Source organism: Ipomoea nil, unplaced genomic scaffold (genome assembly GCF_001879475.1).
Source record: "Ipomoea nil cultivar Tokyo-kokei standard unplaced genomic scaffold, Asagao_1.1 scaffold2480, whole genome shotgun sequence".
NCBI lineage: Eukaryota > Viridiplantae > Streptophyta > Magnoliopsida > Solanales > Convolvulaceae > Ipomoea > Ipomoea nil.
In genome coordinates, this window is record NW_017618908.1 from 3,443,297 (window position 1) to 3,468,205 (window position 24,909).

Genomic DNA, 24,909 nt, shown 5'->3' on the forward strand with positions numbered 1-24,909 from the left:
CTGAACTTACAAGGGTCAAAATCGGCATGTAAGTTGAAGTTACAGTGCAGAGTTATTGGAATATATATAATGCACACTGCACAAGTGCGATGCGTCAAAATTGTGCCGAATGGAGGTAATCACATTACCTTGAAACATTACTATCAGGTAATCTCATAAATTGAACTAAACAAGATAATATAATATTATTAGACTCACATTACCTAATAAATTTACCGCCCCTTAAGAATAAAAATCATACTCTACCTACTCAAACATCTTTTCGGGGTTTAATTTGATGCACCAGCTTTGCTTGAAGGCAAGTGTGACCCCAGGCCAGCGCACAAAGCATTACGCAAAGAAAAAATTGAATCATCATATATGTCATTTTGGATTGAGGACTGATTTGACCATGGCTCATTTGCCTTGGTGAGGTTAAATCCGATTGATATGATTGATTAGTCCTTTTTTTTTTTTTTTTTTTTTGAAGAACAATTGATTAGTCCTCTTGGAAATTAAAGTTATACAAAACCAATTTGACATTCTACCATTCTACATTTCTACTATTCAAAATTGAAGTGTCAATGCCAATTCGATCTAATTTTGTTGCGTGCAAAACTCTCATGGCCCCCGCAAAGACTTACTCAAGTTTGCAAGACCTTTTTCTCTTTTTGCCTGCGAATTCATAATTTTTTCAAAAAATAGAATGAGATAACTGGATAAGGTATAACATGATTACGATATATATATATATATATATATATATATATATATATGCGGGTTCAGGTGCGGCAGTGTCTTACGGTGCGGTTATTTCTTACGGTGCGACAACACCAATAGTTCACCAAATATGCACCATCAACGTTAGGAAATACACCACACAAAACAGAGTAAACAGAGCCCTGCATCACCAAACACACACCATTAGGTGTGAGTAAAAACACCATACACTGTTCGGAAATACACCATTGGGGGTGGTGAGTTATATGGTGTATTTTTTTTGAGTCTGTGGTGTATTTTGTGATTTTTGATTACATTTCATTGGGGTGTGTTTTTATTACACTGTTGGTGCATATTGTTAACACTGTTGGTGTATTCTGGAATTTGACCGCACCGCCGCACCGTAAGACCCCGCCGCATATGAGCGCTCATATATATATATATATATATATATATATATATATATATATATATATATACACACATTGTTTTTATTAATAATCATAATTTTCAATATTCAGTTTATATGTAAAATTGTTTTATTTACATTTTTACTTTATCATCATATATGTACGTGATGGATTTAATTATCCGGGGTGGCACCCGAATCGCTAAATCCGGATAAGAACGCAAATAGATAAATAATACGACGTCGTAAGGCCGTGAAGACCGTAGATTGTATTATAATAATAGTCGAGCTATTACAACGATAATTCAGGACAAAGTGTGTAGGATGAAAATCCAGTGTCCTTACAAGACAATGAAAAGGACTTTTATACAGGCAAAAACCCCTCAACCACCCCCCTAAAATGGCGGGAGGTTAGATCTTCGCGTTGACCGCGCCCGGGCAAGACCGGGTTGGGTCAACGCCCTTTGAGCTCGGGCAGGACCAAGCTCCCTTACCCGAGCTCATTATGACTCGAGCTCGGGTAAGGCCGAGTTGCTCCACCCGAGCCCACCACCAAGTGGCTTGGGCTGGGGCACCTCCGAGGTGCGAGGTGCCTTGGGTCGAGATGTCTTGGGCTCCACCTTGGTGCTTCGGGTCCGTGATGCTACCCCGAGTTGGTTCATGTATAATATAATCGTCAGTATGTCTCTTCAATTCTTCTAAATCTTTTGAGCTAAAAGACAAATGACTTATTAATGTATATTAGACATGGGGCAAATAAAATCATAACAACAACAAAACTTCTTTTGCTCACCATATTTGCCATTTGACTTTTCATGTTATGCACTCCATTTTGTTTTATTTTTTATGTGTAATTTACTATTTATTAGTTAATTCAATTATTTATTTATTGATTTTTTTTTGTATTTATATATTATTTTTAAATTTAATTTTTTGTGTTTAATAGTCCAAAAAGTAATTTATAAATATATAAATTTTATAAATTAATATTATACTTTTTTTTTTGAAAGAAAAACTAATATTATACTTAATTAATGAAAAATAACCACAACGGGTGTTTATTTGTCATAACGAGCATGGCTCCACTTGCTCTTTCAGTGTGTGGATCCATTCAAATTACTTTCTTGGTGGGGCCAAAATTAATGTATGCAGATACTATATTATTAACTTTTTAAGGACACATTTCAGATTTTATTATCAAATTTGATTTTGATTTTTTGTTTTTAGTACTATTGCCTCTGTTACAATATATTGTCATCACATACATATTTTATCAATTCATTAAAGCACAAGGTCTTTGGATTGATATTTTTATTTGTTTAATATTTTATTGGGATATAAGAGAAATTAACTACCATTATCGAAAGGTGTATACGGATTAAACACAACTCTTATATATACAATATGGAAACTACACATAAAATATAAATTGTACTAGAAAATTATTCCATTTCATATATTAAAAAAAAAAACTAATTAAGTTAATTATTGAATTGCATATTTATTATTTATATATTATTATATGCTCAATAAGACAAAATGCATCCCTTTTCGGGGAAGAAATCCAAGCAATAGTGGTATTCAATTGAAGTTGGCGTTGTTACGTTAGACCAACAATAAGGAATACTCTTACTAAAATGTATACAAATATTTATCAACTTTCAATTTCAATGTTTAATTTTAACCAACCGCTACTCAATATTGCTAATGTACAGTACTGACGTGTTTGTGTTGAAAGTTATATAAAAGTGGAGGCAAAGGAAAGAATGGGAAAGTAAGAATTATTGCGCTTCCTTATAATTCAACACGTTTCCATATTAATATAATATTATTTATTTGGGAAGAATAATATTATTTATTTGTGTGTGTTATGTGTGTGTATTAATATAATATTATTTATTTGGGAAGAATAATATTATTTATTTGTGTGTGTTATAATAATAATAATAATACTCCGTAACTCTTTTAGAGCAGAGATTGGAGTCCATGTGATAGATCAGAACTCTTTGTAAAAATTTTATCTTGTAAAAAATTTTCTCATGTAAAAAATTATATTTTGTTAGAGAGAAAAGAAAAAAGTCAAATGAGTACATGTAGCGTTTAGTGAGCGTGTTTCCCAAACACGCACGATGAGCACTTTAGAGTGGCCGCAACTCTGAATCTTTTTTTTTATTATTTTTTTTCTGTGTTTTGGACTCTTGGTCATTGCTATATGCAACGGCTACCAAATTATTTTATTTTATTTTTTAAATTAAATGACTTCTTTATTATTTTATTTTTTGTTTTAATTTTCTTATTATAAAAATTAAATATGAATTATTAAAAATATTTTATTAAAATTATATATTACATAAAAGATTTTGTGTTCAAATTTACTTTATATTTTAAATATTTGTAATATAAATTTGAACCAAATTTAAAATTAAACTTCCAGGAAATTGAACTAGGGGATTTTTTTTCTTCTTTTAAATGGAAAATGGCGCACACGTGGAGCAGCAATTTGGGCGGTAGCAGCAAGCGTTCCCTGGATAGTCGGAGAAGTTCCTAACTTTGACTTTCATACTTTTGACCATTTTTCTTCGCTGACTTTAGGATAATCTTTGACTGTCAGTGGTCAAACTTCTTACATAACAAGGAGGGAGCATTGCCAGCAACCATAACATTATGACTTAAGAATTGAGTTAACTAATAATTAATAACAAAAAAAAAAAGTTAATAATTGTTGGGAGACAAGGGATTTCAATCCGAAATGGAAGATTCAAGTTATAATCAGAGTTGTATATGTTTTGTTAAGTTTTTAGTGTTTCGGAAACGTGGTGTTAAGATTGTTTGGTAAAAGGTTTAATAGTTTAATAATAAACAAATTGCAACCATTTAATTAATTAGTATTTTTACGATACTAATGGATATTAATATTGAATCGTACTTGGTATAACTATGTAAGTATGAATAATTGTTTAAAATAAATAAATAAATATTTTATTATACTTTTGATCTTCACTCGGGGTGTATTTCAAAAGTAGAAAAATGATTTCTGAGAAATGTTTTATTAAATATGAGTTATTTTATAGAAAACATTTTCTTTTCCCGTGTTTGGTTGTATTTCAGAAAACCGTCTTGGTATGTTTGGTTCATTTTTTAGATTTTAACTGTTTAATTAACCATATTCTTTACACATACGAAAACAAATATGCTCATCCTATTCTCCCCTGTAGACCATCCAGGAATCGCCGGTCGACGGTGGGCCGGGGATCGTCTCCGGTGTACACGGGAGGCTGCCGTCCACGAAGCCAAGAAGCTCTTGGCCGCGGAGGAAGGGGACGAGTTGCATTCGCCAAAATAGGAAATTCTTCAGCGTCAGCTTCATCATGACATAATGATGCGCTCCGGCGAGTGTATTAGCGCCGGCCGGCGGAGACTGTGCATTCGGAGGAGGCCGACATCGCTGGAGAAGAGACGGTGAGGGGGGGGGGGTTAATTTTGCGGTGGAGGTTGGAGAGATCGGATAACCTGTCTGATACCCGATTATAGAAGTCTCCTAAGATAGATTAACACAGATAACAGAGTATATATATCTTGAATGAAACTCTAACTAATCCTAACTAATAGAATAAACTAAGTCAGCTATTCTAATACCACACAAAATGTAACTATACAATATAAAATAATAATAACAAAGAATAGTCACACTAACACATAACACTCATTTATATAGAGATGGAAAACATAATAAGATAGATCAAATTTATATAAAACAAAAACAAAAAAACAAAAACAAAAACAAAAACAAAAAAAAAAAAAAAAACACACACACACGCGCGCACATTGTTTCCACTCTTGTTTCCGGCCAGAAACTAGTATGGTTTCCGCATAACCAACATGTTTCCGACTATGAGTTTTTATTGCTGCCCTGCATCGGCTTGTCTCAATGATTCAGTAAGCACTATTTGATAGAAGAGACCGATGTTCGAACCTCGACGACGATGACCTTGTCTACTGAGTCATTGAGTTACTGTAATTTAAAAATCAATCTTGTGCGCCATCATTAAATATATTGCTTCCCTAAAACATTAAAAATATATCTATAATTAACAATTAAAGAATTAAATCAGAAATCATATTTTTATTAAGATATTAGAGTTAATACCCAAAATAGTCCCTCGACTATGTCGTAATTACCAATTTGGTCCTCGACTATCATTCTTACCCAATTAAGTCCTCAACTATACAATTTTTACCCAATTTAGTCCTTTGTCAATTTGACTGTTTGTTGACTGTCAAAAGTGGAAATAAAGTTGTAATTTTACAAGTTTTGTCCTTCCTCCTCATTTAGCAGCGCCAAACCATGTAGCAATAAGCTCCGGTTGGGTTCTAAACCTGTCAGTATCGAAGTAGTGGTTATACATCGGATAGCCCATGAATTTGATTTCCAACGATATTTTGACGATCGAAATCTGATCGGAGTGTATTGTTGCATGGTTTGGCGCTGCTAAATGGAGAGGAAGGAGAAATCTTGTAAAATTATAATTTTATCCCGACTTTTGACAGTCAACAAACAGTCAAATTAATACAGAGGACTAAATTGGGTAAGAATTGTATAGTTGGGGACTAAATTGGGTAAGAATTGTATAGTTGAGGACTTAATTGTGTAAAAGTTACATAGTTGAGGACTTAATTGGGTAAGAATGGTAGTTGAGGACTAAATTGGTAATTATGACATAGTCGAGGGACCATTTTGGGTATTAACTCAAGATATTATTATACTCTAATATTAAAAGCAATCAAATTCTATCAATAGTGATTGGTTTGTGCTACCAAATAACATGATACCAACTTGCAAAATGCAGAAAAGTTCTCACTTTGAACGTTGAATCAAACTTACACAAACACTAACATTTGAAATATATCATTAAAACCCAAAATGAGGCTATGGCAATTAGTTGCACACATTTCACGATACTTAATATTATAATTTTCAAATACTTTAAAAATGGCCCACCAATAACAATATTAAAATGGAATCCTTCGTCACCTTCACCTTTATAAATGCATTATAATAATACAGAAGATAAACATATATTCTACTGGGGGCAACATGCCAGCAATCACCATTTCACAATAAGCATTCATCATATTCAATAAGTTTTCTTCTTCACTTCACTTGTGTTCTTTACAGAGAAAATGGCGTCATCTTCATTAGCTGTTCACTTCCAAATCCCTTCTCAGAAATCTTCTTTAACGTTGAAGCCTTCTAGCCGGCGTTTCAAGATTTGCCCTGTTTCTGCCACCGTGTCGGATACTCCGCCGTCGGTTTCCTTGTCCCCGGTCCCGGAGAAACTCCCAAAAAGGAAAATACCCGGCGACTATGGGCTGCCGTTGATCGGGCCGTGGAAAGATCGGCTGGACTATTTCTACAATCAAGGAAGAGAGGAGTTTTTCCGGTCTCGGGTTCAGAAATACGGGTCGACGGTTTTCAGGACGAACATGCCACCCGGCCCGTTCATTTCCTTCAGCCCTAACGTCGTGGTTTTGCTCGACGGCAAGAGTTTTCCGACGCTGTTTGATCTGGGAAAGGTCGAGAAACGGGATCTCTTCACCGGAACTTTCATGCCCTCCACGGAACTCACCGGCGGGTACCGGATCCTCTCGTATCTGGACCCGTCGGAGCCGAAGCACGCGCAACTGAAGCAGCTGATGTTCTTTCTCCTCTCCTCCCGGCGCGGCCACGTCATACCGGAGTTCCACCGGAGCTTCACGGAGATGTTTGAGGGTTTGGAGAAGGAGGTAGCTAGCAAGGGTAAAGTCGGCTTGAATGCCGCTAACGATCAGGCGGCTTTCAATTTCTTGGCCCGATCGTGGTTCGGAGTTGATCCGGCGGGGACGAAGATCGGAAACGACGGCCCTAATCTCGTCGGGAAATGGGTAGTGTTTAATCTCCATCCTTTATTAGTTCTCGGGCTCCCTAAGGGTTTAGAGGAAGCTCTCCTCCATACTTTCCGGTTGCCGGCGGCGCTGGTGAAGAAAGATTACCAGAGGCTCTATGAGTTCTTCTACGCCAACTCAACGGAGATTCTCGACGAGGCCGAGAATCTCGGGCTGTCACGTGAGGAGGCCTGTCATAACCTCCTCTTCGCCACGTGCTTCAACTCGTTCGGAGGTATGAAGATTTTCTTCCCCAACATGATCAAGTGGATCGGCCGCGGCGGCGCGAAGCTGCACGCGCAGCTGGCGCGGGAGATCCGGTCGGTCGTGAAATCCAACGGCGGGAAAGTCACGATGGCCGGGATGGAACAGATGCCGTTGATGAAGTCGGTGGTGTACGAGGCCCTCCGGATCGAACCGCCGGTCCCGGCCCAATACGGCCGGGCCAAACGCGACTTCGTCGTCGAGTCACACGACGCCGTATTTGAAGTCAAGGAAGGGGAGATGCTATTCGGGTTCCAACCGTTCGCCACAAAAGACCCGAAGATCTTCGACCGGGCCGAGGAGTTCGTGCCGGACCGGTTCACCGGCGAGAACGCAAACGAACTCTTGAGCCACGTGTTATGGTCTAACGGCCCGGAAACGGAGAGCCCCACCGTGAACAACAAACAGTGCGCCGGCAAGGATTTCGTCGTCTTGGTTTCACGGCTGATGGTCGTCGAACTTTTCCTCCGGTACGATTCTTTCGACATCGAGGTGGGAACGTCGCCGTTAGGTGCTTCCGTCACCGTAACGTCACTGAAGAGAGCCAGTTTCTGACGTGGTATATTTGCCTACAGTTTTATTATCCTTGTTGTAATATGTTGGGATTAATTTTTTTTTTTAATGAAATCATAATTTTTATTTCTTTTATATATAACGAGACGTGATTAAAATAAATCAGCTTAGATTGTTCATAAATCGCTAAAAGTTAAACAATTTTTTTTAATATACTTACTATCAGACACAGTAACAAATCCCCTAACTGAATTATAGACACTTCTTTTGGGCGGGAGAATTGGTAAACATCGTATTTGTTGAAACAAACATTAAGTAGGGTGGTTCGAGGTTGTGGCGGGGCCCTCCAATAAGTATAAGCTATCTGGTACTCTGGTAATGGCAGTGGTACTGGAAAACTAAACTACATTTTGACCATTTCTTTTCTGGTTTTAATTTATTCTCTTCAGTTGGCATTTGGCAAAGACATTACATTTATGTATCTCTTGTTAGTGACGTTAAATTTTGTTTGCTAATTCACTGAGTAAGGTTTTTGGTGCCCACTTTTTTGTTTTTTTGTTTCGTTTTTCTTTGTCAGTTTATAATTTTATTTATTTTTTACTTATTTCTGGAAAATGATTTATGGGGGATGGATACTTTTGTGCTTGGCAGCCAAACAAGCCCTTATTGGCTAGCTAATAGTTATATACTTCTTCTATTGGAAGATTTTGAGGTTTAAGGATATGGTATTGAAGATATTGTATAAAAGAATGAATGACATTCGTGGACACATGTAATGTGAATTGATGGATGAGTGTGCCACTATGTCTTGCAACCCAAATTAAAGGTCCGAGGTTGAGCCCACAATGTAATGATTTAGGCTTTTTGAGAGAGTTTTGGTTCACAAAATGTCAGATTACATTCTTGATATTAAAATGTGTTTGATTAATTCTGAAGTATGTAATGTTAACACGCATGTATATGAAAAATTTTAAGGTATCGATCAGCACCCATGACTTTTATCCTCATAGTTTCTAACTTTGATTTTGTACAAAGAGACATGGTGCCAATTGGCATTATAACCTTTCTCATATGATTGCAAAAATAATTAAATATGATACATATAATAAGCTAACATATAATATATATTTCTTAGTAGATAAAGATTAGAATTAAAAGGGCAAAATTAGTAAATGTTTTTGGGAATCTTAAAAAACCAAGGTTTGGGAGGGAATCACATCCCCTTCAAAATGTGATGTGGAGGGCATGTTGTATTTCTTTGAGAAAGTAATATAACCTGAATTGAACATGCAAATGTAACATTTCAAAGCTTACATTCCCTTGATAATAATATTAGATACCTTGAAAAGGCATTGGATAAAGATTATGAATAGTACAAAGAAAGTGAATATTTTGAAGTGTCTACCTCATGTCTTCAATGGTATAGCACTAGGCATGAAAAAGATGGTATCATACTTTACCAAAGGCTGAAACTCCATCCTCTTTTAGACCCATTACTAAAGTCATTTCACATGTATTCCACGTTTGATAAATCTCTATACATTATTTGGAAAGAATGGTGAAACATAACATCAAAAATCTTGCCAATGATGATACATGTCGTGAGGATTACAGCACATATTTTGCCAATGGTGTCTTGTAAGATGGGGTGATATATGAGTGGTTTTAAGGGGCATCTTACATAATTATAAAGAGTATTATATGAGAGATTTTGATAGAATAGACATGCATGTAAGATATTTTTATTTAATGGCCATATTTAGTTCTTATTTATATATTATGTATAGATTGAAATAAATAAAACAAGATGTAAGAGATAATAAGTGTTGACAGTCGATGATGGGCCAACACCAAAGTTAATACAGCGAGTGTATAAGAATAATACCGAGAGAATGGTGTTTATTAGGAAAAATCAAATCTTTTTTACCCTTTGAGAGAGGATATTTATACAAGGGGACTCGGGGTCTAAAAGGAAGCTAACTCCTAAGATCTTTCACATTAGGATACCTTATTACATTGGAATAGGTAGTTGGGTCCTATTAGACCTCGCGTTAGTATGAACTGCCCCACTCTCGCCCGAACTAGGCCATAGACTGTGAGCCTCACCTTGCCTACATAGCCTGCTAGTCCTCTAAAGTCGCCTATACCATGCCTAAGCCAAAGCCCGTGCCACTGACTAGCCACCGAGAGAAGGGTCTAATCGATCAGTACTTAACTGGTCAGTTGGGTCTTAGTATCTCATCCATCAATAAGTATTCTTTATTACGTAGTATATTATTATTATTAAAGAACAATAATAGAATCCTTGTAAGGTTTATTTACAAGATGACTAGGAGAAGAGTCCACCAAGGATGTTGGACTACTCCAATTAGCAAAGAGCTATTACAAAATGTGGAGATGTAGATTAGAATCTAACGAAGATGTATGGGTAGCAAAATTGTGGAGCATATTATAGTAAATCCTATCAGTTTGTGCTATGTAACAAGTTCCAATTGGTTGATGTTACACTTCTTGGTTACACGATATGATTGATAGACAAATGAATTTGAGAGTAAATGTAATAAAACTCGATTCTCTAATGGTCTATTTATACTAGTAGGTTAGTCTGGTCCACTTATCCCATTGTAGCCTTTTGAATATGTGCCCCTCTTCTCCACATTCTCCTAAGTGCCGTCCTTTGGAAGCAAAGGGTGCAATTTCAAACTGTACCTCCCATTCTTATAGGGCCACGCAGCCTATCCTACCCAGGCGAAGTTAGGTGTATCCTGGGCAGGTTAGAGTCACAAGGCAGGATTTATCCCGTGCACAATTTCAGATAGTAATTGCGAGTTTTCTTTAGTCATAAAAAGAAAAAAAGAAGATTATTGGTAATTACAAACACAAATGCAGTCAAGTAATCTGCACAACTTTAATTTGCAGTGGAAATAGTAGTTCATAAGTTCAATCAATATATGTTGTATTACAATTGTTGATTGTGGAGAGGTTTGTTCACTCTGCCATGTATCCTAAACTGAGACCTTGAAATATACACTGGCAATTAAAGGATCGGATACGTTCTGTCTCGACTAAAAAGTTAAACCAATAGTGAGACTGCACGTTTATTATTTATATATGTTATGCTCGAGGCTCGCCCTCTCCATTGACACTCAGTGGTTTATCACTGGCGTCGTCTGATGAAGATGAACGCGAGGATAAAGCTTCAGATGATGAAGCTGCAGTGCTGTAATCTTCGCGAAACGCCTGCACGCTTAGCCTGATTTGCTCCAACTCGACTGCGGCTTCCATCATTGAAGGCCTCATGTCCCTGTGGAAAGCCAGGCATCTGAAAGCCAATTCTGCAACTTTGTGCACTGAGAACCAGCTGTGTGGCTCGATCAATGGGTCGATGATCTCGTGTAGGCACCCGTTTCGGATTCTTTCAACCGCCAGGGCTGCGAGGTTCACTTCGTCCTGGGGGCGGGTGAGGTCGACTGCCTTCAATCCGGTGATGATCTCGACCAGAACGACCCCGAAGCTGTAGACGTCGCTCTTGTCTGAGAGGCAGAAGCTCTGGTGGTACTGTGGGTCAACGTACCCCGGGGTGCCCTGTGGGGCGGTCGAGACGTGGGAGAGCTCGGTCAAGCCTAGGCGGGACAGGCCAAAGTCTGCGACTTTAGGCTTGTACTGGTTGTCCAGAAGGATGTTACTCGACTTGACGTCTCTATGGTAGATGGGCGGGTGCATTGCGTTGTGCAAATACGCCACAGCTTGGGCCGTTCCCGAGGCGATCTTAAGGCGGACCGCCCACGAAAGGCCACTGCCCTTTTCTCCCTGCAAATGCTGGGATAAAGTGCCATTAGGCATGAACTCATAAACCAGAATTTGCTCCCCTTTCTCTATGCAACATCCCAGGAGGCGAACCAGATTGGGATGGTTTACAGAAGAAAGAAGCTTGATCTCATTTATAACTTGTTCATTGCTGTCCATGCCTCTACGCCTGATTCTCTTGATGGCAACCCATTCCTGGTCTGTTAATTTCCCAGAATACACAGTGCCATAAGCTCCATTGCCAAGCCTCCTCTTGTCTGAGAAGAAGTCTGTGGCTTTCTCCATTTCCCTGTAGGGATAGACCGGAATTGTGATCCCCGTCGTCACGCTTAGCTCCCGCCTCCTCTTGCTCCGGTTGTGCAGCGTGATTCTCCGGCGAATGATGCAGCAGATTAGGCCTACTGTCACCATTAACACAGCACCCGCAACAACTCCTGGGAACACAGGAAAGCATGAAAAGAAGATTTGCTTAAGTTAATGCTGCAAAAATGTAGTGTATGTTGGTGTTTTTGCATTCATGGTTTAGGGGAAAATAAGGATTTGGGATCTGCTAGAAACACTGTAGAATTAAAGAATTTGTTCCATCATTCCATCTAAAACGGTCAAGTTCACCGTGCAGCCATGCGGTACACATAAATGCACCACAAAATGTTCGAAAATGCACGATAATTATGCTGCATTTTCGAACAATATATATTGTATTTATGCATACTTGATGGTGCAATCCGCATCGACCAGACGGGAAGCTATGTCCGCATGATCCAGTATATATCAATCTGCCAACACTTTGCCCCTTAATTGGGTTGGCCGGTGCGAACGGGAATTAGTCTGGGTATGATACGAGCTTAAATGTGTCTTCTACAGTTAGGGTCTATTCATTACACCTTGTAACATGCGCATACAAGAATACTGCTATTAGGGATGGCAATGGGTCGGGTGGGTCGGGGAGGGCTACATCCATCACCGGACCCACTTTATATTTTCTCCACCCACCCCACCTCCAACCCGCATCGGGTGGACTTTTTCAAAACCCACCCCCACCTCCACCGGGTGCGGGTGCCCACTATGGGTACCCACCACTTATCATCTTATTATATTTTTCAAAAAATAATATTTAAATTATTTACATATAATAAAAAAATAAAATAAAATCCATTAGTGATACTAAAATATAAATAATAGAAATATTTAAATATAATAACTAAATTGTTAATTTTTAAAAATAAACTTAGTAGTTTTGATATAAAAAAAATAGTAAAAAGATACACGAAGTTATATAAACTTTTATAAATAACTATATACTAGTACTTATTTTACTATTATATATATATATATATATATATACACGCACACACATGGTGGGTCGGGTGGGGTTCTAGGCGGGTCTTGTACATAGAATTCAAATCCAACCCGACCCACCGCGGGTTTACTTTTTTAAGACCCACCCTCGATCCACCACCCACCATCACCCAAAAAAATCCAATCCATGCGGGGTGGGTTCGGGTGGATATCCACGGTCGGATTGAAATTGTCATCCCTACTCTATATGAATGTTAAAGAAATGAAAGTTTTTTAATTACCTCCAACTAGAACACCTACTTTGGTTGTTCCTCCACATTTGCCTGAGAGGTACTTAGTAGGGTTGCATTTTGTGATCTCTGTTTGGACAAGAACACACGTTTAGTTTGAGTAAAACATTGTTAAACATAATTGAAATGATAAACTACAAACACTATTTACACATTAACTACGAAGTGACACATACAAAACGTACAATTGAACTATAATTTTAACTATTTAGTATGTTACAGTAAGCTTCTGCGTGTGTTATTATTATGATGTAGTGACGCAATATGACAATTACTTAACAGTATTTTAAGATTAAAATAATAGTAAAAATAAAATAAAAATAAAAAGAGTAATAAAAATAATTGCCGGATGAAGACGGGAAGTCTTTGTCGGGTAGTTTTTTAAAAACTTTTTTTTTAATGTTTTTATTTTTTTTTTAAGTTATTAATATTTTTTAAATTATTTCAAATCATTGTCATATTGTATGCCAAGTAATTGTCACATCAAAATAATAACTCATGTGAAAGTATAATAAACACCAAATCATTGATAACTTGCTAAATAAGTCATATTAGAATTTAATTACAAATTTTTACTGATTTAATGAGCCTCAATAAAACATTTAAAAAAAAAAATTAGAGAACATAATTATACTTTTGTTTCACTTATAGAGGCTTATTTCATCCTTTTTCCTTTTCTTACCCCTGTAAAGTCTATACATCATTTTCCTTTGGGACCAAGCTTCATCATTTTCTAACGATTTTTGGGAAAAAGAGTACCAAAAACGGACAAGAGCATAGTGGTGCACTCAATTTTAAAACTATTTCCCTTTCCCCAATCTTTTTTCCAAAGCGGCTTTTGCCCCACCAATTTTGTAATCAATTATGAGCCTTTTGTCAACTTAACCCAATTTTCACACCCCTTTAGGCCTTTCGCGGCACATCATGGTTGAAAAAATTGCTAGACATTCGAAAAACGATTAGATGGTGATTAATCGACTCCTAAGTACTTGTGTATCTTTTTTTTAAAAAAAAAATTGTTTAAGTTTTTATTTAATTTTTAAGACTTGATAATTATAAACTATTTAATACTTTGATAATTAATACTAAAATATTAAATATTAACCTAAAAAACATCTAGAGTTTAAACAGTTTACGGTTATTTTGCTCAAAACGATATCGTTTTGAGTGAAATAATCAATTTAAAAAAGAAGAGAACAATAGCTAATCGGCGCCTAAGAGACTTAAGCGGTCAGCGCCTAGGCGACCTAATCGGCTGCCTAGCCAGTCAGCTGCCTAGACCACCGATTATGGTGATACTCTAGGCAGCACGGCCAGCGCCTAGGCGCTGATTAATCGGTGTCTAGGCGTAATTTTTGTAACACTATATCACATATCTTTAGAGCTATCGAAACGGACATATAGACCGCCTAAGCCCGTCATATAATAAAAGCGAGATAAAAAGCCCGTCATATAATAAAGGCGGAATAAAAAACCCGTCAAAATACGGGCCTAAAATAGGTTGGCTCGCCCCGCTCTGCCTTAGTCTTGTACCATCCATTCAATTAATAAAGTCATGTCATATGTTTTTTTGGTATTCCCTATTATATAAAATACATTCATGACATTATTCTTTACATAATTAACTAGCATTCACCAAGACTATGTGGTCTAATGGTACCCGGGTTGGACTTCCATTTGGAAGGTTATGAGTTCGAGCCTCAGTGGAGGTGTTATTGGTTCTTTGTGTTTCAGTAGGTTGAGAAAGTATATGAACAGATACTACAATGTAATAGGGCCAGTAACATTCAAAAAAAAAAAAAAAATAACTAGCATTCTCATTTCACTAAAATAAGACTAATTTAACTTAGTCTTCTAAGGGAATGGATTTTATATTTAAATGATTCAAATTTCTCCCACTTAAGTTAACACTTTTTGGTAAAATTGATTACTTTTAATAGTCTTGATTGTCCAACTTTCAATATTATGTCTTAATGATCTTTAGATTGTGAGACTCTTCCTTAAGAAATCAAACACCATCTTACTCTAGAATCGAGATATTGCGGCTTGTTAAACCTATATTTATTTAAATTTTAGACCGTGTTTCTTTTTTAAAAAAAAATCAAAATTTAGTTAAAAAATTGATTGATTTTAGAATTAATAACCAAAAATGAAAAAGGAAAATACAAAAATAGTTGAGCTACTAAAACATAAATTAACCCTATTTTGTGATATATTAGAATTTTTAATTGAATTGTATTTATCATTCTCTGGATTAATTAATTTAATTCATCAACTAATCCATTAATTAAGCCAAGATCCAACCCTAAGCCATTGAAATGAATTGAATAAACACAAAATTAAATGCTTTAAAATAATTAGACTCTGGGAGCTATAAATACCTTTCCGGCAACCGGATCCAGACTGGTAGCCATCTCCGGCGAACCCTTCAAAGCACTGGCACCGATAACCCACCCGCCCGATTCTAGTACAATTAGCATTCTTAGAGCACCGGCACTTTCCGGTGAGCCACCACTCCAACTGAACCACCTGAATATCCATCGCCACCGCCGGCGAGTTGCCCAGAGACTTCACGGCCACGGCGGAGAACAGAGATTTGCACCCAGTTTTCATCAATCCGTCAAAATGAATAAACTTTCCGCGTTTAGTTTTCTCCGAATAACAGCTAATGTTATCCATTCCGCTCCCGCAATCGAGGAGGTCGAAACGCGTCCCAATCTCCGTCGACGGGACCCGGCAATCGGTCTCCGGCGAGCTGCAATTCTGCAGGAGAATGTCGTTTTGCCTGGTGGGCGCGTAGTTCGCCGTGAACAACGCCCCCGCGGCCGCAATGGGCCGCCCGCATTTCGCCGGAAGGTTGATCAGAATACTGTCGGCGGTCACGTCGTAGACCGGGAAGTCGTCCACCGCCATAGTTCCCCGGGATGTGCAGTTCAGGCGGATTTCGCAGCCGGAGGAGAACCCAAACGGGGACGGAAGCTCCGCAGGAGAAACATGGCCGCATGATCTGTTGCAGGCGGCGGAAACGGCGTTTGATCGGAAAATCAAGAAAACGATGAAACCTAGTATCATTCTTGAAACAGTTTAGTCATGGGAGGAAAAAAGAGGATGAAGAAGACAAAAAGAAATCAGAAACATATGGACGGCATAATCACAGGGGTAACAGAACAAAATTATGGGTCATTTGACCAAACCGCATTCAAATTTAGGCTACAACTATAGTCGTCTATTGTGTCGTGTCCCACTACCGTTTGATTCATTCATTACGTAATTATATATATAATGATGCATAATCAAAGTTTTTATAATACAGCACACTCATAATCTTCTGGTACGAGAATAATGTTGCACTGATCTGACTACCCATTTTAAAGTTCTTTTACTGTATTAATTTTTTAACACATGATGAAGTCATCAGATCGATAATACATAAGTAGTCAATAACAGCTATAAATTCTTAAAGTGGTAAGAAATTGAAGATTTTCAATTAAAAACAAGAGTTGCTATTACTTTTGGGATCAGTAAAAATCATTCTAACTAATTAAGATGTGAACATTAAAAGTGGAGAAATTAATCTTTTGGATATTAGATTAAATATTAATTAGTTTGTGTCACATTCAAAGTCAAAAATAAGAGGTGGATTTACATTCTAAAATTGTAATGATGATTGTAATTTTTATGTATGTAATTGTACCCGTGTGGAAAGGTTGAAAATATGGTGTGAATACCTTTGGCTTGTCAAATACCTTGTCCTCAAGGAAAGGGTAATTGCAATTCACTTTCATGAATTTTTTTATTTTATTTTATTTTTTTGGCGAGGGGTGGGCTGGAGTTACCCTAGTTGCTACTTTTTTCATTAAAAAATAAATAAAATTAAGTCACTACATCATGATAGATATCTCATGTTCTGCCCGCACAGGCTTAGCTCACAGGTTCAGTAGGCAGTATTTGGGAGAAGAGACCAAGTTTCAAACCTCGGCAGCGGCAGTGTGTTTGGATTAGCCATTGAATCACCATGATTTACATTCTCCCAAATGCTTTGTCGGACTGGGGTTGGAGATTCAACCTTTTGGGAAAAGATACCTCATGTCCTATGATGTTTAATAATATTGTATAATGTTCGTGCGCTCACATCTCTTTTTCAGCATTTCAAAGTATATTTTTGTTGTTAATTGGCTTCGTTGTGGGGTTGTGCTCTTTTGTTTGAGGGTAATGTCTTTGCCTGATCTTTCTTTTATTTTATTTGTTGTATTTGTAAAAAATTATTTCTTTATTTTTAAAATTTATTTTTGCTGAATTACAAATACATTTTACACAAAGGCTTTATAATACTAGCAAGCAATTTTCTTTTTCAACGTTTCAAATAATTGTTTAGTTATAAGTTCATTTTGGGTGTAATATTTAACGTTTAATTAGAAAAATACATACAACGTATGAAAAATATATCTCGAGTTAAAAATAAGGCATATCATCACGAAACTATACGCCTTACTAAAAAATATTATTTTGTTAGGAGTATGGTATCTTGCTTGAGAAGGGGAATGAATTGGAAGATTTTTAAAGAATATTTTGTGACTCCTAAATCGAATCAGAATATTTAGTACATGCACACTAAATGCTTAAAACAAGTTGTTAATGTATGGTAAGGTGAACAATTAATATAATTTCGTTTACAAGAATATTAATTAAAACAATGTTTTTTTGTTTTTTTTTTTTCAAAAGCTTTTTATGCATCATTTTCTGTACAGTGCTCAGTGAATGAACGAAAAATGATAAAGTAGTTATTATTTTTATTTTTATTTTTATACTTGTGTAATCCCGAATTTGCCGAACTAATCCTAAATCCATAGACCACATGCCCTTACTCCTAAAGTCACTGCAGAGGTAAATCACGAGTCGTGCAATTAGCCAACCAATCATACCTTAATTTTCATGTGCGAACAAGGAATCTAATTCACACCTTCCATTATCGTGAACCTTTTTCTCGTTCATATTTCCAGTGAAATTTGAATGCTCACACTGCTACCTTCAATCGTGACATTAAGTTAGGGAACACAAATTTTATTTGACATGCCATGTTGTTTGTGAAATCATTATACATGAGTACTTTTTAATTAAATACTCTGTAGTTAATTAATTATAACATTTTCTGGTAAGCACCTTGTGCTCAATTGACACATTTGTCCCTCTCCGTGAGAGAATGTCACAGGATCAAACATTAAACATATATTACTTGTAATACATCCGATAATACTAAAAAAATTATGACGTTTTGCATTAAACATGATACACATCGAACTAATTGTGAATTTACAAGAATATAATCTATATACTCGATCGCCCTTTACCACTACGCATACGCTTGTGACATGAGTAAAATATTTTTGAAATATACATCTGTATAGTTACTATAGTATGACTAGATATTTAATGCTCTTTGTAGAACTTGAGAATTCAAGCTTAGCTTTAATGGCAGCAACCTAACATTTCCGAAGTCGGAGGACGACCAGACCCGAAATTCCAGGGGGGAAGTCTTTGTCAACACAAAATTCTTAATTACGACAAATCCCAAATTCCAGATTGGATAGAATAAATTAAAGATTGCTCTTTTGTGTTTTGTTATAATCTTTAATGTATAATATAAAATGTTTATCATTAAAATATTTATGGTATTACTCACGGAAACTGCTTGCAGATTTCCTATACAAATATATTATAATCACAACTTTCATCCGTGGGAATTTATTCCCTTTCCTCTTTCAATATTATACCCACTTTGTTGGACTTATTATCATTCACTACTGTCACTTGGTATGAAGGAAAGATTGATTTATACCGATGACCGGATTTTAGGCCGTGTAAGATGAGTAACAACACAAAATCTTAAATTTTAGAGAGTTCAATATTAATTTTTGACCTAATTACTTAAGAAATAAATAAAAAAAAAATCTACAATTAATCTTAAAACTCATCAGTTTTATCCCAAATCGATCATGTCCATGAGGTGAACTAGGTGCCCCAGCCTTGAATCATGTTACTCGTGACTTTTGATCCCAAACAATCTTTTTACTACTCTTTAGACATGAGATTTTTATAACTAACCCCTATATTCTCATAAACAAACGTCTACAGCGACTCAGTGAGACACAACCATCGTATTACACATGATATGGCATACTTCTTGATAACGTCTAGTTAGGAGTGTGCAAATTTCGGTTAAAGTTTGGTTAACCGACTGAATCGAAGAATTATTTTGACTAATCGTTCTTTAATCAAAAAATTTCGATTCGATTAATGGTTAAAGGATTTACAAAATCTCGGTTAATCGAATTAACCGAACGGTGGATGACCTAGCAACAACCAATGCTCAATTGGACACATCAACCAACGCTTTATATTCAGCTTCAATGGACGACCTAGTAACAATTCGTTGTTTCTTGCACACCCAGGAAATCAAATTCGATCCCAAAACAAAGCAAAACCACTAGTTGATATATTTACGACCAACTGGACACCCAGCCCAGTTTGCATGCAAGCTTGAAGCCACACACTTGCGCAATCGCAAACCATAATCTAGAGTGCCTTTGACATACCGCAATATTCGCTTAAGCTGATACCAATGAGCATCAGTGGGTGCATGCATATATTGACGCAACCAACTCACCGCATACAAAAAATTAGGCTGCGTAACAATCAAGTACTGAAGTAGAGCACCGGCCAGACTCATGTACTTAGTTGGGCCAGCATACAGTTCACAAGAAACAACAACCGATCAACCTACAGATACTGATTTACCTCCTTATGACTCTTTGTCGACTATAATTACAATGCGAGTTTCATCTAGAGTTCACCTTTCCAGTATTAACTATGAATTTTCTTGGAGCTAATACTTTGCCAGCTTAAATAATATGCTTTGTTCTTGGCTCACCTCGAGTGACCAATAATTAATTACTATTTTATTCTTCCTTCTTATTCCATACTTTATCCGATCACCTTTCACAATATCTATTCATATGTTTTACAATTATATGTACAAATAAATTTACAATTAACTACTCATAATTCACAAAACTAGCTTTTTGAGTTCTATACCTACCACTAACAATCAACAAATGCTCACATAAAACATAACAAGGGGTACTCAAAACATATATTACAAACATTAATTAACTATGATACATAATTAAGAACGATTAATTAAGGGGCTGCAAAAGCATCATCAACCCAGCTAATCATCTGAGAAGTTGGAGGAGGATTAACACCACTCTGCTTATTATGCTTATCCTTGTTATAAGCGGAGGATGACCCGAAGCCCAGAAAAGCTTTGACGGTGGATTTCAGCCTGTTCACTCTCCGCCGGTGACGGATGCGCCGGAGAACCACGTCTTTGTCCAGCGTGTCACCGGAGTTCGCCGCCGGCTGCTTCAACTGTATATGGCTTGTCACTGCGGCGGCGGCGCGGAAGTTCTGGGTGTTGTTTTCGCCTTCTTCTTCTTCTGCAGATATCTGCTTCTTCTTCTTGGTGTCGACTATGGAGCTCATCTTTCTATTTCTCTGAGATAAGATATGGAAGAATATAATCTATAGATCAGATATCAGATTTTAGTGGGAGTATGTATAGTAGTTCATAGAGGTTTGGGTTTGGATATAAGCAGATAGATATATACAAAAATAAGGAATCTTGTTGGAGACGACAAAGAAAGTAAGTGTGTCAGACTGGTCGGTGGATAGATTCCATGGAGGACAGACAACCTTTCTAATTTAGTAATTAGATTATCAAAAGGGGCGGTGAAAGTGAAACTTCATCCAAGAAATTATGGGCTAGAGACAAATCTCAATAGTTTCATGAGTTTGATTGAAATGGTGTTGAAAATAATATAATCTAATTCATGATCTTCAGGTATGAAAATTATGTATGATCTTCATTACAATGGGGTAAATTTCACGATTTTTTTTCCTAGTTGGGCATCGAACCCGGGTTATCCCAGAATTCTCTCTTACAAAGAGAGCTCATTTGTCACTTGAGCTACCCTATTGGATTTATGTACACGATTTTATTATACACTGATATTTGTATAATTAATAATTAACCTATGGAGAGGTGAATTGGTGAAGTACCATGTTTTCAAATTGGTACTTTTAAATTAGGATAACATTACATGTGAGTAACATTACACTCACTTTTTTTTAATTATATTTATTATTTTTGATTTTTTTTTCATTTTAAATAATTTTCTATTATATAGGAGGAATGTATATATGACAAGTTTGTTTGGACCAATTTATGGGAAATTGAAGCACATGGAAAGCTAGTGCTTAGGCCATTCGCATCTATGGGATTCCCCTCTTTACAAAACCTACATACACTTTTTTAAAGGGTGACATGTGGCTGCAAATTTACAAAGGGGAGAGAGAGGCCATTATATATTTATTATTATTATTATTATTATTATTATTATTATTATTATTATTATTATTATTGTGAAACTTATCTATGTTATTTTATCTAGGTAAGTTTGAAGTTGTTTTTTTTGGATGGCATTTTGATGCTTGAGCGAATATTTATTTAAAAATAAGATTTAATTGATTAATTAACTGTTAATGGTATGGATTGAGTTTATTTGTTTTTAATCCAACAATGATATATTAACTAGGTTGATAGTGTAAATCAAACTACAATTAGAGATTAAAAGTTACACATTGTGATTAAGGAGTGGAAAAGGTGTTGGGTAGTATCAACTGATGAGTATAAAGTGGAAAACATCTTTAATAAATCTCATATATTGTAAAAATACAATAATTAAGAAATCAAAATTGAAATTAACCAGACATTATAATTCAAAAAAAATGACATTTTATTCGTTGAATTATTTCATATTAGTGACTCCGGTCTTAGATTCTTCTCATAACCACTTTTCACCCTTCAATTGTTACTTTAGTAGCTTTGATCTTTTCACCCATGACTATATAGAATTGTTAAAACTAATTAGCAAAAAATTTATAAATATGTTAACCCATTAAAAATGAGTGTTGTACTTGTAAGACCGTCTAATATGATATGTGTAATACTTTAGCTAAAATGTAATATATTTTTTTATCTAGCTAAAATGTAAGACCGTCTAACCCATCAATTGTTTTTTTTTTTTTTTTATAAAAAATTTCTCTCTAGGGTTTGCTAGAGTTTTCTCCTCCCCTAGGGTTTGCTAGGTTTCCGACGGTTTCCTACGTTTTTTCCGGTGATCATCACTGTTTGGCGACGCTAATGAGTACGCTGAGTTGGAACTGCCGTGGCTTGGGTAATCCACGGACAGTTCGAGAGGTGGTGGACATGGTGTCCAAAAAGCAACCCGACTTTGTATTTCTAATAGAAACTAAGGTAGCGCGAGATCATGCTGAGCGTCTTCGTGTTACGATCGGTTTCGAAGGCTTATTTTATGTTGACAATGATGGTTTGAGTGGTGGATTAGCGTTATTGTGGAAGAAGAATAATACGGCGAGACTCCTTAGTTACTCAAGAAACTACGTTGATATTGAGGTAACTATGACAGGTAATCCGGCCTGGAGAATGACGTGTTACTATGGTTATTCGGACCGTAATAGGCGTGCTGAATCATGGGATTTGTTGAGAATGTTGGCGGCAAAATCGAATCTCCCGTGGGTGGTGGTGGGGGATTTTAATGATTTGCTATACCAGTATGAGAAGAGAGGGGGAAATCCACATCCGAATAGCCTTCTTCGAGGGTTTGGGGAGACGATTGAGGATTGTGGATTGGCCCAGTTGCCAATGATTGGATACCCATATACCTGGGAGAAGGGGAAAGGGACTGCAAACTGGATTGAGGAGAGACTTGATAAGGTCCTAGTAACGAACGAGTAGCGCAATATAATTCCCCATGTAAAGGTTATGAATTTGAGAACCAGGAAGTCAGATCATTCAGCCATTTTTTTCACAGTTCAGGAGGAGGTAGGGAGGGATGGGGTTAGAAGAAGGGGTTTTAGGTTTGAGATGGCATGGTTATATGATGAGGGATGTAGGGGTGTGGTGGAGCAGGCGTGGCAGGAAGGGAGAGGGCAGGGTTTACAGGGTTGTGTTCAATACTGTGGAAACCGGTTAACACGATGGGGTGGGGATCGGTTCCATAAGTATGGGAAACAGATTGTGCAGCTGAAACGGGATCAACAACGTTTGAGAGGATGCACTGACTCGGCCTCTCTTGTCGAGTTTCAGCGAATAGAGCAACTTCTGAGTCGCACTGAGGCCCAGGAGGATGCATACTGGAGGCAGAGAGCCAAGCAGCACTGGCTCAAGGAAGCTGACGCCAATACCAAATTCTTTCACAGGTATGCCTCTCACCGAAAGAAAAAGAATACTTTACTTAGATTAATGAATGACAATGGGGATTGGTTGGAGGGGGATCCCATGAGAGATATCATTCTGGACTATTTTAAGAATATTTTCAGCTCTGGGGGTCCGGGAACTGGAGATGATTTTTTTGGGGGATAGAACCCAGGGTATCACAGGCGCAGAATGACTCACTATTACGACCATTTAATCTGGAGGAAGTAAAGGATGCATTGTTTGCAATGTATCCGGATAAAGCACCGGGACCGGATGGAATGAATCCGGGTTTTTATCAGCATTTCTGGGATGTGGTAGGAGGGGATGTTGCGAGTTTTGTGCTAAACTGTCTTGAATCAGGTGACCTCCCGTCTGGCTTGAATGAGACAGATATTGTGTTGATCCCTAAAAAGAGTAATCCAGAGTTAGTAACTGATTTGCGCCCTATAGCACTTAGCAATGTCATTTACAGAATAATAGCTAAAATGATGGCTAATAGAATGAAGCCTTTGATGGAAGGAATAATATCTGAGACACAGAGTGCTTTTATCCCAGATAGATTGATAACAGATAATATTCTATTAGCTGCAGAAGTGGGGCACTTTCTGAATCGAAAACAGTGTGGATTGAGGGGCTGGGGTGCACTTAAGCTGGATATGGCTAAGGCGTATGATCGAATGGAGTGGCCTTTTCTCCGTAATATGATGATGGCATTGGGTTTCCATGATAGATGGGTTGATTTGATTATGAAATGTGTGACCACAGTCTCCTATAGTATTCTGATAAATGGCTCAAGGAGTGACCCAATAATACCCACGCGTGGTTTGAGACAGGGAGACCCGCTATCCCCATATTTGTTTATTATCTGTGCAGAGGGACTCTCGTTGTTACTACAACAGGCTAACAGAGCGGGAATAATTCATGGATGTAGGGTAGCAAGAGGTGCCCCTCAGATTTCTCATTTGTTTTTTGCGGACGATAGCCTTTTATTCTTTAAGGCTAATGTGGAAGAGGCTAATGAGATAAAGAAATGCCTGACTGTATATGAGGATCTATCGGGACATGTGGTTAACTACCACAAGTCGAGTATTTGTTATAGCAGGAATACGAGTAATGTGGATAGGGAAAGTGTGGCCCAAGTTTTGGGGGTGGAGCAGGCACCAAACTTTGGCAAGTATTTGGGTCTACCTTCGTTTGTGGGTAGGAATAAAAAGGCAGCTTTTGCATATATTGAGGATAAAATACGCCAAAGAATTGGGTCGTGGAATAAAAAGCTATTGTCTCAGGCAGGGAAAGAAATACTGTTGAAAAGTGTGGCACAATCTATGCCTACCTTCTCAATGAGTGTTTTTTTGCTACCTATATCA

General features: G+C 37.1%; 2 protein-coding genes across 2 annotated transcripts; one reads left to right on the forward strand and one right to left on the reverse strand.

The window, feature by feature from the left end:
* Positions 1-6,188: 6,188 nt before the first annotated feature.
* Positions 6,189-7,944, forward strand: LOC109152956 (allene oxide synthase 1, chloroplastic-like). Its single transcript, XM_019300663.1, has one exon. The coding sequence runs from the start codon at positions 6,290-6,292 to the stop codon at positions 7,847-7,849; it is 1,560 nt and encodes a 519-aa protein (XP_019156208.1). The 5' UTR covers positions 6,189-6,289; the 3' UTR covers positions 7,850-7,944.
* Positions 7,945-10,719: 2,775 nt separating this feature from the next.
* Positions 10,720-16,429, reverse strand: LOC109152954 (wall-associated receptor kinase-like 14). The gene is made up of 3 exons (XM_019300660.1): positions 15,585-16,429; positions 13,195-13,272; positions 10,720-12,048 (listed from the first exon to the last, which is right to left on the reverse strand). Exons 1-3 carry the CDS (start codon positions 16,273-16,275, stop codon positions 10,922-10,924), a joined length of 1,896 nt encoding a protein of 631 aa, XP_019156205.1. The 5' UTR covers positions 16,276-16,429; the 3' UTR covers positions 10,720-10,921.
* Between the last annotated feature and the right edge of the window lie 8,480 nt (positions 16,430-24,909).

What these genes read in the sequence shown, in the direction of transcription:
- LOC109152956 (XM_019300663.1), top strand. Translation starts at nt 6,290, where the DNA reads ATGGCGTCATCTTCATTAGCTGTTCACTTCCAAATCCCTTCTCAGAAA.
- LOC109152954 (XM_019300660.1), bottom strand. Translation starts at nt 16,275, where the DNA reads ATGATACTAGGTTTCATCGTTTTCTTGATTTTCCGATCAAACGCCGTT. An exon ending in TGGATCCGGTTGCCGGAAAG is followed by an intron (nt 13,273 to 15,584) that starts GTATTTATAGCT and finishes TTGTCCAAACAG; the next exon opens with AGATCACAAAATGCAACCCT. An exon ending in AGTAGGTGTTCTAGTTGGAG is followed by an intron (nt 12,049 to 13,194) that starts GTAATTAAAAAA and finishes CTGTGTTCCCAG; the next exon opens with GAGTTGTTGCGGGTGCTGTG.